Here is a 14,424-nt window from a genome sequence, read left to right on the forward strand (position 1 = left end):
AATTCGAGGAACATGCAAAAAATCTCATATGCCGCTCTTGTAAGATTGCATTAAACCACAACCGTTAGGCACTACCTGGGTTTCCAACACCAAAACCTCCGATGCCGAGATTAAAGTATGTAAACACCTTCACTAGACTTTCGAGTGGGATCCAGAAAAATGTGCAAAAACACTGGCGGATCCTAAACATTGGCAATGAAGCTATACCGTCACCTCTGGTCACCTTTTAAAGGAGTTCGAACATACAAGACAATTTGGTCCATACAAGACCTAGAATCCAGTAATCTCGGATACAAGAGACTCTGTGGAATCTACCAGCAGTCCAAGGTCATTTTCCCTGTGGTTCATGTGCTGTTTGTCCACAAACAGAACACACCACCACAGTGGACATAGGAACTGACAGACCATGGTCACAAGTCAAGCACACAAACTGCAATAGTGACAAACTCATCTATTTAATCACGTGCCCATGCAAGCTCCGCTACGTGGGTATGACTACCCGTAAAGTCAAGCTCAGGATACACGAACATAAAAGCACTATAAAGTGCAAAAAACAAGCCACTAGGTTAACTAACCATTTTCTGGCCCTGAAACATAAAGCGGACGAGCTCAGATGGACGGTTTTGGAGCAACCTTTCATCCCTGCCCACATTACATATAGAACGAAAATCTTGTTTCTAAAGGAGCAGAGATGGGTTTTCAAATTGAGGAGCGACAGTAATGGTCTGAATGATGATATACCGTGGACCTTATTGTAGTCCCACTGAGAGCTTCCAGTTTTTCTGATACATATAAACACAACGATTGCTGTTAGTTTAATGCTTTGTTTTATGCACAAGATTAACAATATGGAGTTATGCAGACACATATATATACAAAGCATCCATCAGTTAAAATAGATGCTGCTATGCATATATTGAATGCCACATCAAGTGGTGTCCAGCATATCACTGTTTATTTGCAGTTTATGTGCAGTCATTTTAAGATCTATGTCAAGCATGGAAATACGCTTTTATAAATATTTAATATGCATGCTTCACAAACGATACCTTGATTCTTAATGGAACGATCGTCTGCCTGTTTGTACTCTGGAGGCACTTTTTGATTAAAGCAATGTAGGCACAGATTACCCAATCATGTATATACCAACTAAGAGGTCTGTCCAGCCCTCCTGTGTGGCATTTTGGTAATATGCATTCACAAATATCTAGTCTACATACTTCATTAATGCTACTCTGATTCCGAATGGAACGACCATCTGCCGATTTGATCAAATCGCTGTAGACATAGACCTCCCAAAGATGTATATACTAACTAAGAGGTCCGCCCAGCCCTTCCACACGGCGTTTTTGGAAAACTGCAATGCGATGTCGCCGGATGTAATCTGATTCTGCTTTATAAATGTACATAGACATAAAGTATTATATAGATCAGTCAGAATCTAAACATTTTATGATTACACAGGCCACTGAATGGCACATTAGGTTACCATACAAGCTATAAAAACACGATAACCAGAAACACTAATCAGATGAGCTAGAAACTATAAATTCCATGATTCCATGGGCCAATGAGTAGTTCTTGGAACGTAACGACATTGAGAAGGGCTGCATCGACACACCAATTAGACCCACCGGTTTAAGGCAAGACACAATATGCATAAAAAGCTCAGTGTAGCCTGCCATTGGGTACCTCCGGCCGCAGCTCTTGGAAGTCCGGGGTACCGAGGGACAGGCGAGTGCACCTAAATACTCTGTAAACGCCTAAAATCTATGGTCCAGTGGTTTAGCGGCTTTCTCGCTCTGTCTTTTGTGGCTTTTTGTCTTCAATGTATGGGCTCTACTGTGCTAAAGAGAGTTTCTGATCAATTTATATGCGATTAACTTCATCGTATTCCGATTATATATACGATCTTTAAATATAAAAAATCAACTGTTACTATCCGCCCTTGACCATGTTGAATTGCCTTAGAAAGGCACAGTCTAGATGATACTGCAGACAACAAATGTAAACGGAGATTATCGATAGGCTAAAAGAAAGGTTGGGCATTCAGTAAAGTATTACTTAGATCTTTAAATACTTGACTGACTTCTTGTAATTTGTTACCAACGATCTTTGACTGCATATTGTTACAATCACTCAGTCATGTCAGTGAAAATTAGGTATATGATAACTATGCCATAACGTATGGATACACACTAACAAATACGAGCAGTGGTATTACTCTGCATACTCGTTCCTATTTTTTAACAAATCTTGATGAAAAATCTGTCTTGGCTATCAGTTGGCATCTATGCTTCCCAGATACTTTGTACTTCAATTTATAGTGTATACCGTAAGGTACATGAAACGATGAACACTTTTGGCTCACGTCATTGAAAGACTATTGAGCACAAGCAATTGATCTCTCTGTTATTTTTTTCATTTTACATTTCTTTGTCTCTAACAGGTATGACCAACATATCATACCCACCAAAACGGAGGCTACTGGTTTTTGTAGGTTGTATACGTTCTAATTACACTACTAAGAGTTTGATCAGAGATCACGCAGTAACATTTAACATCTAGCCTGAGGAAGGCCAAGATCTAATTGATCATACTAGCCAAAACATGTAGACCTGCTTTCTGGACTGTTGTAGTTAATATTTCCAAACTGCAAATGCATTGTTTTTAACCTCGATACCGAGAGTTAACCAATAAAGTTCTTTTGTCTCTTGGTAGCCAATTTTAGAACACGTATCACTTTCCTTCTTGCACTGCGCCCATCACTTGAACACTATTGCACTTTACATTCTGTGTATTTTAGTAGATCCTATATCTGAATAACACCTACAAAACATCCCTTAGCTCCTCCCTCACAGTGAGGGGGTTGTAGCCCTTGGCTGTACTAGGGGTTGCAGCCAAGAGGAGAAATCCCAAATGATGAAGCATGCCACCTCGGTGGGTGATGGGATTCCGCCCTTATTTAAGGATTTCCCCAATGTATGACTGAGAGCCCTTGCTTCTGCCTTATGTCTTTAGTGCTTGTTTAAGCCTGTTAGACACACGGATAATCGGGTGTTTTGTAGCAACGGTGGGCAGCCATTCAGGAACCACACCAGGGCTGGTCGATTTTCAATGGGCATCTCGAAGATGTACTCCGAGTGCATTTTACACTAAATCACACACTGGCATCAGTGTGGGGTTTAATGTGCTCAAAAGTTTGCTACCAAAATTCTCAGTTTTTAGTAAAGCCATTATGGAGCTGTGGAGTTTGTAGTGACCAACTCCCAGACCATATATTCTTAATGGGTTTACTACACTTACAATGTCTATGAAATGACGTAGACACTGTAGGGGTACAGGGCTCATGCCTCTGTACCCTCACCTTTGGACTAGTGCACCCTGCTAAAGGGGTGACTTACCATAGGCCTTACACAGAGGATTTCAGGCATGGCATGCGGGGTGTGTGCCATGTCGACTCTTCACTTTTCTCTGCACCAAAACACAGAGCCTGCTGTGGCAGTGTGTGGGTTAAGGTGCAGGGACTCTAAGAGTGGCACAATCGGTGCTGCAGCCCTCAGATGCCTTCCTTCATCTCAGTGCCCTTGGTACCCATGGTACCTTTTACAAGAGGCTTTCCTGTGGCCAGGGATTTGCCAATTGTGGATACAAAGGTACCATTTTGGGAAAGCACACAGGCGCTGGGAACTTGATTGGCAGGGACCCAGGGCACATCAAGTTAGGTTGCATCAGATGTCAGGCAAAAATGGGGGGTAACCATGCAAAGAATGGGAAGTTTCCTACAGCCATTACATATACTGTTGGTGTACCAATATGTGAGGGCAGCTCCAAATGGGAGTACAAAATCCCCGCTGTGTCCACAAGGGTGGCATAAGACACCATTACTAGAGAAACAAATCCAGTGGGATTCTGTTCTCTGGAAAAGGGAGCAAAAGAAAGAACCATCAAGTTATTTCCAAAAAGATGAAGCTAAAGTGAACCACTGCAAGCTGCTTTTGATTAATTCTGACCATACATAACAGGAGATTTGGGTCACTAAAAATACATTCTCTTGCAAAATCTACAAACAGGAGCCTGTAAACTAAGTCTGTTGTGAATGTGGAACTAACTAGTTCAGGAACTTGATCCACTAAGTAGCATGAAAGGCACAATACTGCAAACACACAAAACGTGAAGTGATTAATACTTTCAATTTATCTTTCAAACTCTCAGGGTAGCATTCCAACCCATTGTTCTTTTGACCACCATGCCAACTCAGATTAGACCAAGCCATGTGCAAACCAGTCATGGTCCTGCTACAGTAGGAATAGTCCAGCAGGAACTGCCAAGCCACCTCCTCTCTGAACCAGAACACAGCAACCTAAAACCAGTTTCGTCTGGGCCTCTTCAGTAAAGTGCAGCTTGGTTCCAGTAACACTATAAGCAAGGGACCCATGTCTTAGCATACCATTAGTCACGAAGGGCGTTAAGGTGTCACATGTTTTGTTAGCCTCTGGCTGGCATATCCCACCAGTGTGCTCTGCAGAAGAGCCAGTGATACAGTCAATACATAGAGCCTTTTGCTGAACTGATAAAAGGTGTTTTTGTTTCCTTCAACTCTGGTACAGGTTTTTGTCTCTGTGCTGACAGAATATAGGCTTTAAATGTTGCAGCTGCAGCAGATTTTCTACCTCAGCAGAAGGGTGTATAACTCGCTGGTGGGAGAAAGATTCCCCTTTAGTCGAACTGGTATACTGGAATCTAGTCTCTGCTTCACTTTTCATTTTCTGGATGTCCTCAACTGCATGAGATCAACGAGCACGCTCCATAGAAAGGGATCTCTTTTATCTTCTGTTTTGCATTTGGAGCAAGCAAAGTGATGTATAATCATGGCAAATGATATGGGACGAACCATGGGCTAGCATTTCTACTGATTCACTGGTAGGAGTGATCACCTGATCCAAACTTATCATTTCTTTTTTCTGAATGTAATGAAAATCCTCCCTGCTGCTGTTTATTTTTTAGGTATATCTGAATCATCACGGTACTCCAGAATAAGCCAATTGGCAAGCTTGGAGCGTGTAGATCATTGCCTAAACATGCAGAAGATATTTGGCTATTGCTGGCCGACAACAAATGGGAAGTAATGTTCTTGACTGAAAACTGGTTGAAAGATGAAACCTTATCTGCGGTGACCCTGGCTATTCCCCCAGGTTTAAAAATCTGCTGCGCAAATAGGGAAGGGGAGAAAAGAGGAGGTGGGGTAGCCATTATTGTGCATGACTCCTGGGAGATCTCCACCTCAGCGCTGCGCAATATGGGCTTGACAGAAGGATTGAACTTCTGTATAAAGATCGGCCCTACCGCTTCTTTTCCGGGACTCTTGTTATACAGGCCACCAGACTGCTCACCAGGTGTAATCCTTGATCTCTGCGACTTCATTTCCCAAAAGACACTGCAATATTTCAATTTCACGGAACTAGGTGATTTCAACCTGCATTTCAATGATCCTGGCTGTACTCCTGCGTCTCAGCTCTCAATGTCACTTAATGGAGCAAACATGTTTCAGCATGTAAATCTCCCCACCCATAGGGCAGGTCATAACCTAGATCTCTGGTTTTCTAACATTCCGTACTTGGTACCTGAGACCCCATATCAAATTGTCTGGACTGACCACTGCCCGATTCCTTTTTCATTCAGTCTGGAAAAACCAAACCAAGATGGGGAAACTCGCTATCTGCCTAAAAGAAGAAGCTAACTGTTGAGACCCGTGGCCCAGTATTGCGGGGGAGTCGACCACAATTAACTAGCGATTCGAACGTTGACACGCCCGCACTAAACAGGTGGATCTCCACCGCCCTGGATACCATCGCACCAGCCAAAGTAGCGAAAATCATGAGAAAAACTCCTTCGACCTGCTGGTTCTCGGAGACCCTCAGAGTGGAAAAGAGTAAATGAAAAAAAAGGAACGCTTATGGAGAACAGATTACAGCCCAATGGCCAAACTGGCATATAAGTAAGCCCTGAAAGAGCTCCACAAATTGATGCAGGTGGCAAGGAGGGGTGACTTGATGAAGTGCATCAACAACTCTGAAAACTCGGGCAAGGAAATCTTTAGGATCGTCAGCTCCTTTACCAAACCGGTGGAACTGGAAAACTCAATACAGTCGTCTCCCTAACTGTGTGAAGCTATCGAACTTTTTAGACAGTAAAATTCGGAAAGTCTACAACACCTTCACGACGGCAGTAAAGACAGAAAAAACATGGGGTATCCGTAATTCCGAAGATACCGTCTCAGAATTTCTACCTATTTCCCAACAGGAATTCCTGGCAGAGATCCTAGGATGCAAGTCAGGGTCCCCGGAGGATATATGCCACCCAAAATTGTGAAAAGAGCTGGCCCACCTGGTGAACCACGCTCTGAAATATATATGGAACACATCCCTTTCTTCGGGCATCTTCCCTGATACATGGAAACATGCCTTGTTACTGCCCCTCATGAAAAAATCCAATATGGATCAGGGGGAGCTAAACAACTATCGCCCGATCTCCCCAACACCAGCACCAGCAAAGATGTTGGAAAAAACGGTACAGCGACAGCTGGCCAATTTCATTGAGGGGTATGACCTTTTGCATGACACGCAGTCCAGTTTTCGTGGCCGGCTTTAGTACCGAAACTGCATTGCTGGAGGTGGCAGAGTCAGTGAGAATGCCTGTGGACGCAGGAGCATCAGCAATGCTGGTGCTTTTGGACTGATCTGCAGCTTTCGATACTGTGGACCACCAAATCCTGGTAGAGAGACTCCAAACAATAGGGATTGGAGGAATGGTACTTACCTGGCTGAAGCCCTATCTTAAAAATCACACACAGAAGGTCGCTCTCCAACCCTTTCCGTCGGAACCCAAGCCACTATGGTGTGGGGTACCACCCTGTTCTCGCTCATAGCAAATTGGGATGTGAAGGCAATAACATATGTCGATGACACCCAGCTGGTGTTCTCCTTTAACCCCATGACCGCGGCACAAATTCCGCCGCGGTGCTGGGGAAATAGAGAGTGGGTGGGGTTGGGACGGCCAGGGGATGTCCCCGGCGCACGCCCACCGTGATGCGTGATGGCTCCCGCCGTCACGCGCACACAAAGGGTTAAGGATCAGTCTGCGGACTCCTTCATTAGGTTTAAGGGTTGTTGAGGGACATCTCTTGTTGGATGAACAATAGCAAACTTAAACTTAATGCAAAGAAGACTGAAGTGTTGTTCTTTGGCAAGGCTCTCCAGCCAGCAACTGGTCTTTGGTGGCCAGCAGAAATGGTCTTGCCACCTACTCCAGCAATCACGGCAAAAAACTTGGGCGTAAAATGGGAAGCTGATCGCTCTTTCGCAGCCCAAGTTTGGCAGGTGGGGAGCCTCATGCTTCAACAAATTGAGAAGCCTGAGGATATTTTTACATCTTTTGACGGAGGACTGTCGTAGCGTCACTGCCCATGCCACAGTGACATCACGGCTGGCCTATGCAAACTGTCTGTACCTGGCTTTGCCCGCCTATCTGGTCAAGAGACTACAAATGGTACAAAATGCGGCTGCGAGATTAATTAGGCGAGTACCGTTTTGGCATTTCATCTTCCTGCACATAAGACCGCTCCACTGGCGGCCAGTAGCGAAAAGGATTGAGTTTAAGGCCTTAACAATGGCCTAGCTACCTTAAACACCGGTAATACCGCTACCAACAAAAACGATCACTGAGTCCAACTCTCAGAACTTGCTTTACACACCTTGCTTTGCTAAAGCACACATAGGGGGCAGATCTTTCACAGTTGTGGCAGCAAAGCTGTGGAACTCCCTGCCGAATAATATCCGCCTAATCCAATCTGAACCATTTTTCAGAAAAACCCTGAAGACCTGGCTCTTTAGCCTTGGTTAGATCTTTTGGCTATGCGTCTCTCATGCCTCCCCGCTATAGCGCCGTGACATCTCTGTTTGAGGTAGCTGTCACGCTCTATAAATACTGGATATTCTTATTATTATTACTCTGGTAATTAGTACACTATATGCTGTGCACATAAGGTATGCTTACTCAGTGTACTAGTTGCATCATTATTTGAGGAGGTATTTCAGACTGTCCTTCCTCATGACAAGGTGATAGTTAACATACTTAAGAATATATTCAACATTAAGGTAGACAAATTGAGTTGGGAGAGCGATGAATATATTGGTGTGCTACATAAACAGATTTGCTGCTTGTCAAGCTTGAATGACTTATTAGTGTGTGAGAAAATATTAACTAGTCCTTGCTTGTGTGAAGATTGGCATGACTTGCTGCAGCTAGCTCATGTAATTAATCTTCTTTCCAGCATACAGCACCTTCCAATGCCCCAATCTGTTTTTTTTTCTCACAGGCTCAGCCCCTAGATTTATACAGGGTTTAAGGCCACCTGAGCTACCCACCATCATTTCTGCTGAGAAAGTATTATTCATACGCTTATGCAACCAGTCAAACATTATCCTTGAGGGAAACATCAACCCTGCCTGGCCCACACTGGGTACTGTTCGCAATTGAGCTGGTCAGTCACAGGAGCCACTTCAGTTGCGTCCCTATTGACCTGTTCATGCTGTTCGAAATATCTTCGAAGCAAACTGCCAGCTGTAAACATATCTGAAAACAAGATATATCAAAAGAATGGATGATTTGCCTGGGCTGTCTTCGCACAGTGACGTTACAGCATCCTGGGACCAGATGTGCAATAAAAACCAATACCCTACTAAGGCCTTTTCAAACTCATCAGTGTCTGGTTCAAAACACTCCTCCTACAGGAAGGCAAGCAGACAAGTAAGTCTTTCAGAGACTTTGAGTTGTCTTCTGAAAACAATGATGCATGATAGGTTCAAAACACTCTACAACTATAACAGTGGCAGTCTATGCGGTTCAGCATCCGACAGAAAAACCATTCATGACAGTTTACACCTTGACAAAATCATGCAACATGAAGCAACCTTTCACTAAAAAATACTATGTTATCCATCCAATGGGACATCCTTGAATATACTTGGCCTTGTTAGTGATACGACACATTTGGGCAAAACATTATCGGATCATAATCCCTAGAACTCACACTCCAGTGGAGCAGGGTTCCTGCGCTGATACCGACTTGGAAATTACAGCCCACGCTATTAGAAGACCTGGTCTTTCACAGTGCACTATCCACGGCAATAGGCAATTATTTTCTTGATAATGCGGATACAGCGAGCATGCGTCAAATCGAATAGGACGCCTTTAAAACCGTGATACGGGGTAGCAAATAGCACGAGGGCGGGCGCACGGTGTGCTCTCATCGAACAGCTTACGGAGGTCAAAAGTCGCCTGGGTAAGTTAGAGCAGGAAGCCATACTGAACAGGTCACAACAGGCACAGTTACAAGAAGCACATATAAAACACGCAGAACTGTTGGAAGACCTGCGTATTTTAGACTATCGTCTTTATACTCAGAAACTACATGCAACAGCGGATTGAGCAGGCCCACTTCTCACTAGAGTTATTAAAGACGCCTCGTCGGTCTCCGTTATTCTTGGGATCCGAAATATGGAAGGTGATGCTGTCTGTACCTAACCAGAAATAAACACTGCCTTTAAAATAGATCATGAGAAGTTATATGAGAAACCTGCAGACTTTGATGATGCAGTCTTTGAGCCCTTCTTTGAAGGTCTACAACTCCCACAATTATTAAATAAATACCAGGAGGAGCTGAGACAGCCGGTGACTGGCATGGAAATTAAACGGGCGATTGCAGCTCTTCCTTGTAACAAAGCACCAGGGAGTGATGGGCTGCCCATTGAATTTTATGCAGCTTACTCAGACTTATTGGTAACCCACTTACAAAGGTTGTATCAAGCCTCATTAGATACTGGTACACTTCCCCTTACCACGTTAAAAGCAATGGTGGTCTCGCTCATGAAACCGGGCCGAGATAGTGTGCATATGGCGGGGTATAGACCCCTCTCACTTCTAAATACGGACTATAAAATACTGAGTAAGTTGTTGGTGAATAAACTATGTCAGTTTATCCCGCAGTTGATACACATTGATCAATGTGGCTTTGGCCTGCGCAGAAGCACGGAGCTTAATATCAGGATACTGCACCAAATAATGACTTCTACGCCGGTAGGTGTTACTGCTGGGGGGTTGCATTTTGCTCGATCTCCGTCAAGCCTTTGATTCCCTACACTGGCAATATATGTCCTATATCCTCTCGAGATTTGGCATACCTGAGGAATATATAAATTGGGTGGGACTGCTATACATGAATCCCACGGCGCATGCACGTACGGGACAACATATTTCACAGCAATACAGTGTAGCGCGGGGTACCAGACAAGGTTGCCCACTGTCACCCTTATTGTTTATTTTGGCTTTAGAGCCTCTCCTACATAAACTTCGAACTACGACAGGTCACAGAGGGATCAAAATGGGAACCACTATACATATCGTCTCTGCGTATGCAGATGATTTAATTTTATATCTCAAACATCTGGCCGAGGACTGTGAACCCATGCCTACGATCTTTGATAATTTCCAATGTCTCTCAGGTCTCTCTATAAACAAGACCAAGTCCTATGTATATTTTTTCACTGACTTAACACGTAACGGCCCCATATGCTTTGGGAAGTGGACGTTTCAGACCGCACCTATTACCTTCAAATATCTAGGAATACAGATATACAGGGACACAGTGGATATCCTAGACTGTAACTTAAACCTTGCTATAGCTGCTCTTAGATCCCAAATAAAATTCTGGACTTCCCTGCCCATATCGGTAGCGGGCAGAGTGCCTATCGCCAAAATGGGGATGCTCCCCAGGTTGTTATATTACTTCACTAATTTGCCCATCATTGTCCCAGCACAGGTATTTAAGTTATTAAACTTCCTATTAATTGACCTGATATGGGGCACAGGCCGCAGGTGTAATGGACTAGCGAAGCTACAATTAGACACAAAACATGGGGGCACCGGATCTGAAAGCTTATTGCTATGCGAGCCAGCTACAATGGTTGGCATACTGGGTGGCTGGCCGGAATCTTCAGGAGATTGATATGACTTGACAGCTAAGAAAAAGAGGGGCATACATACACTTTCATTACCCACTAGCAAGATTCTTCAGCCGGCGTCCCATTTACTGAGAATTGCGTATTATACTGGAGAAGTGCTTTGAGATACTGCTCCAAACGTCCTTACTATCCCCCTCTTAGGAATCCCCTCACAGATGGGAACTGTTACTGGTAGGATGATATTAGTCTGGGGGGACGCTGGAGTAAACATGTGGCCATGTTCTTTTCGGACGGTGCCCTGATGCCACATGATGTCTTAGTCCGAGAGCATGGGGTACCAAATACATTGTTTCTCCTGCATTCTACCATTTCTCGCTACATACGCACCACTTGGGCGCATGAGGGGATATAACAGGCATCACACGCACTACTTACTATGCAGTATTTGATGGGAAATGGAAGCCGTTTGACGAAATGGCTTTATCGAGTGATTTGCACGGTAGCAGCAGTGTCGCTCCAGTCCCTCCGTATCAAATAGGACATGGGCCGTGCACTCTCTGACAAAGAATGGGTCACTATGCTGGAATATCCAAAGATTCGGGCTGGACTGTTCCCATGAGGCACAGGGTCAGACTGATTTGCTTATGGCCATGTCTGAACTGGGGTGGCTGAGTGGGCTAAAGAATGGTGATGGATTAAACCCAGATCAGTTGACTGGGGGTGAGTGTTTGATTTGTTCAAACGCTCCGTCCATCGTCCCCTTTTGTATCGCTTTGTTCGCCCTAAGTGTGGCAGGGTATGCTCAGACGTGAGTCCCTTGTTCACTTGGCCACTGGATTCAAGATAGCCTGGCTGATGAGGATTATGAATCCGAAACCGGTCCCAGGATGCTTGTTTCCGGTCCAGGGAAGACATGGCTTGGCAGTTCGGGCTGAACTGTTCCCATGAGGCACAGGGTCAGACTGATTTGCATATAGACATGTCTGAACTGGGGTGGCTGAGTGAACTAAAGAATGGTGATGGATTAAACCCAGGTCAGTTGACTGGGGGTGAGTGTTTGATTTGTTCAAACGCTCCGTCCATCGTCCCCTTTTGTATCGCAAAGTATTTACAGGCTTTATTTTCACAATCAACCATGACATTACAAACCAGCTCACATTGAAGGGCAAGATTTCTCGCAAAGGAAATAATTCCTGGAAGTAGACCCTACCTTTGCCTCATATGTTTTATACCTTCCCAGGCAACCTCAGCTTTGTTAAAAAAATTCTTAATATCCTACGGAAGTTCAGAGGGTATTTGTATTTCTCTCAGAAAAAAAAAATAATTATTGAGCAACACTTAAGAAAATTCACAGGTGGCAAATCATATCGCAGTCATCATTATGAGGTATTTCTTTTTGATCACAGTTAAAATTCTAAGGTATTGCATTGAATGCTATCTGGTTTCAACCCAGCAAAGCTAGGATTTAGATTTCTTGAATTATGGCTCTTGGTCTCAAGCCAAAATTGAGTTTAAATACACAGTTTGAGGCCTAGCATTCTTCGAAATCCCATTGTGTTTACGCTTGTTACAATGCCATCAATTTTGATTATTAATAAAATATCTAATCATTTGAAGAAGAATAGGTGGAGAATGTTGGCCAAGACAATGTAATTAAGAAATCACCTACAAAAAGGAGCACTTTATATTCTAATTAGGACTTTTTTGAGGACAGTAACCAGTGGCTTTAACAGTAGGTCAAAGAGTGGCGGAAAGAAACTGGTTGACTAAAAAATAGGACAAACACAAACTACACTTTGTGTCAAGAGGTAATGAGTTTGTGAAGAGATGTTTTATCCTTACCATACACTACTGGGTAGACAGTGCCTCGGATTCCTGAAGCTGGACAATGCATATTCTTTCCATTCAAATATACATTCAGTTCTACATGATCATAGGTGATGCCCTGAAAACAAAACGGAAACGTCAACATGAAGACACTTTGAGGAACAAGACAATGTTAGTTATTTCCATTCATAGCATACATGATCACTCTTCCAGTTATCACTTTCAAATGTCTGACTATTACCTTAATAGATGATTGTTCTTATACAACTTGCTGGTTTAATGTATTCATTTGGGATTCCCAATATAACGTTAGAATGGTATCCTGTATTATTTTTAAGAAGTACATATACAAATGTGTGCCCTGTATCTGGCCCGAGATGAGAGGCTTGATGTATTTAAGTGTTTTACCCATTCTTAGTCTATGGGAAAATGCAATGAGACATAAAAGCTTTAATTCTGTAGACCTTTCAAGGGTGATAAGAATTGGTACCCCTTCCAAGTATCTATGAAAGCATAGAACCCCCAGTTTGTCACAACTATATTGTGCTCTCCCATTTCAACTTAGAAGCGCATATAATACTGAGGTATTCACACAACTTAACCAACTACACATCCCTATCTTCTAACATCATTTAAAGAACCCCCATTCTCTTTCTTCCAAATATCATTAATCTGAACTTTAACAAGTTGATAAGCAGATACTTACTGCTACAACACACATTTCAAAAGCAGTCATCCTCTTCTGTATATGTACGCAGTTGCAAACCTGTCCATATTTTAGTAGAACTTCTGTTACAGACTTACTAAAGTCTTTATTTAATTTCCTCAGGCGCACTATGATATTTTTGCATGTTAAAACATGCATTACGTGTGCAACTCTGGCCCAGTACATCACACAAGGCTGATCTCCAACTTTTAAGTGGATTTTTTTTTTCATGAATGGTGAGCAGGTATGTGCCCAGTTTACACTGCTGCACGCCGATTCCTTGCCGCAAACGTGGAGCTGTGTAAGTAAGGTTACTTTTAAAGTCCACTCATAACTAACCAAATGATGCATTTCTTCATTACATGTTAAGCTATTTCTCCCCCTACCCAGCAAGACCTAATCCTATGTACCATTTCAACGAATTGGCCACACGACCTCAAATGAGCACAGCTGTTAATTAGTAAGCTTAGATCCTGACCTAGAAGTGCAGCTGAAAATACTTTTCTCCAGGGACTCAAGTGCTGCAGGCTACTAAATTGTAATCAAGTGTACCTGGTATCCTGAGTTCAATGACCGCCTCATTCGAATGATGTATCCTAAATATCTAGAGTGCAATGGACATGAATCGCATGAAGCAAATATGGACGACACTAGGACTAATGGTTGCCAAACCTAACACTGCAAGAACATGGGGGGCTGAGCAGCCACCCCGACTGAGGGACGGAAAGCTTGACATGGACTTATGTATGATGGCTGAGAGGTAGTGTATGAGGGATGGGGTTGCCCCCAGAAATGGACAAAAATCTAGGGGTCATGGAATGCTTACAGGGGCCACATTTGTAATGATTCTGCTTCTTTTGGGTTGGTGGG

At 43.4% G+C, this 14,424-nt stretch overlaps 1 protein-coding gene across 1 annotated transcript in view; it reads right to left on the bottom strand.

Moving 5' to 3' along the window:
- The window catches only part of SPRYD7 (SPRY domain containing 7), a 231,858-nt gene that overhangs the window by 10,768 nt on the left and 206,666 nt on the right, over positions 1 to 14,424 (bottom strand). The window contains exon 4 of the mRNA XM_078657370.1: positions 12,864 to 12,966. Coding sequence (XP_078513496.1) covers positions 12,864 to 12,966 — 103 coding nt within the window. The remainder of the gene's footprint in view (positions 1 to 12,863; positions 12,967 to 14,424) is intronic.

Source organism: Lissotriton helveticus, chromosome 8, assembly GCF_964261635.1.
Source record: "Lissotriton helveticus chromosome 8, aLisHel1.1, whole genome shotgun sequence".
NCBI lineage: Eukaryota > Metazoa > Chordata > Amphibia > Caudata > Salamandridae > Lissotriton > Lissotriton helveticus.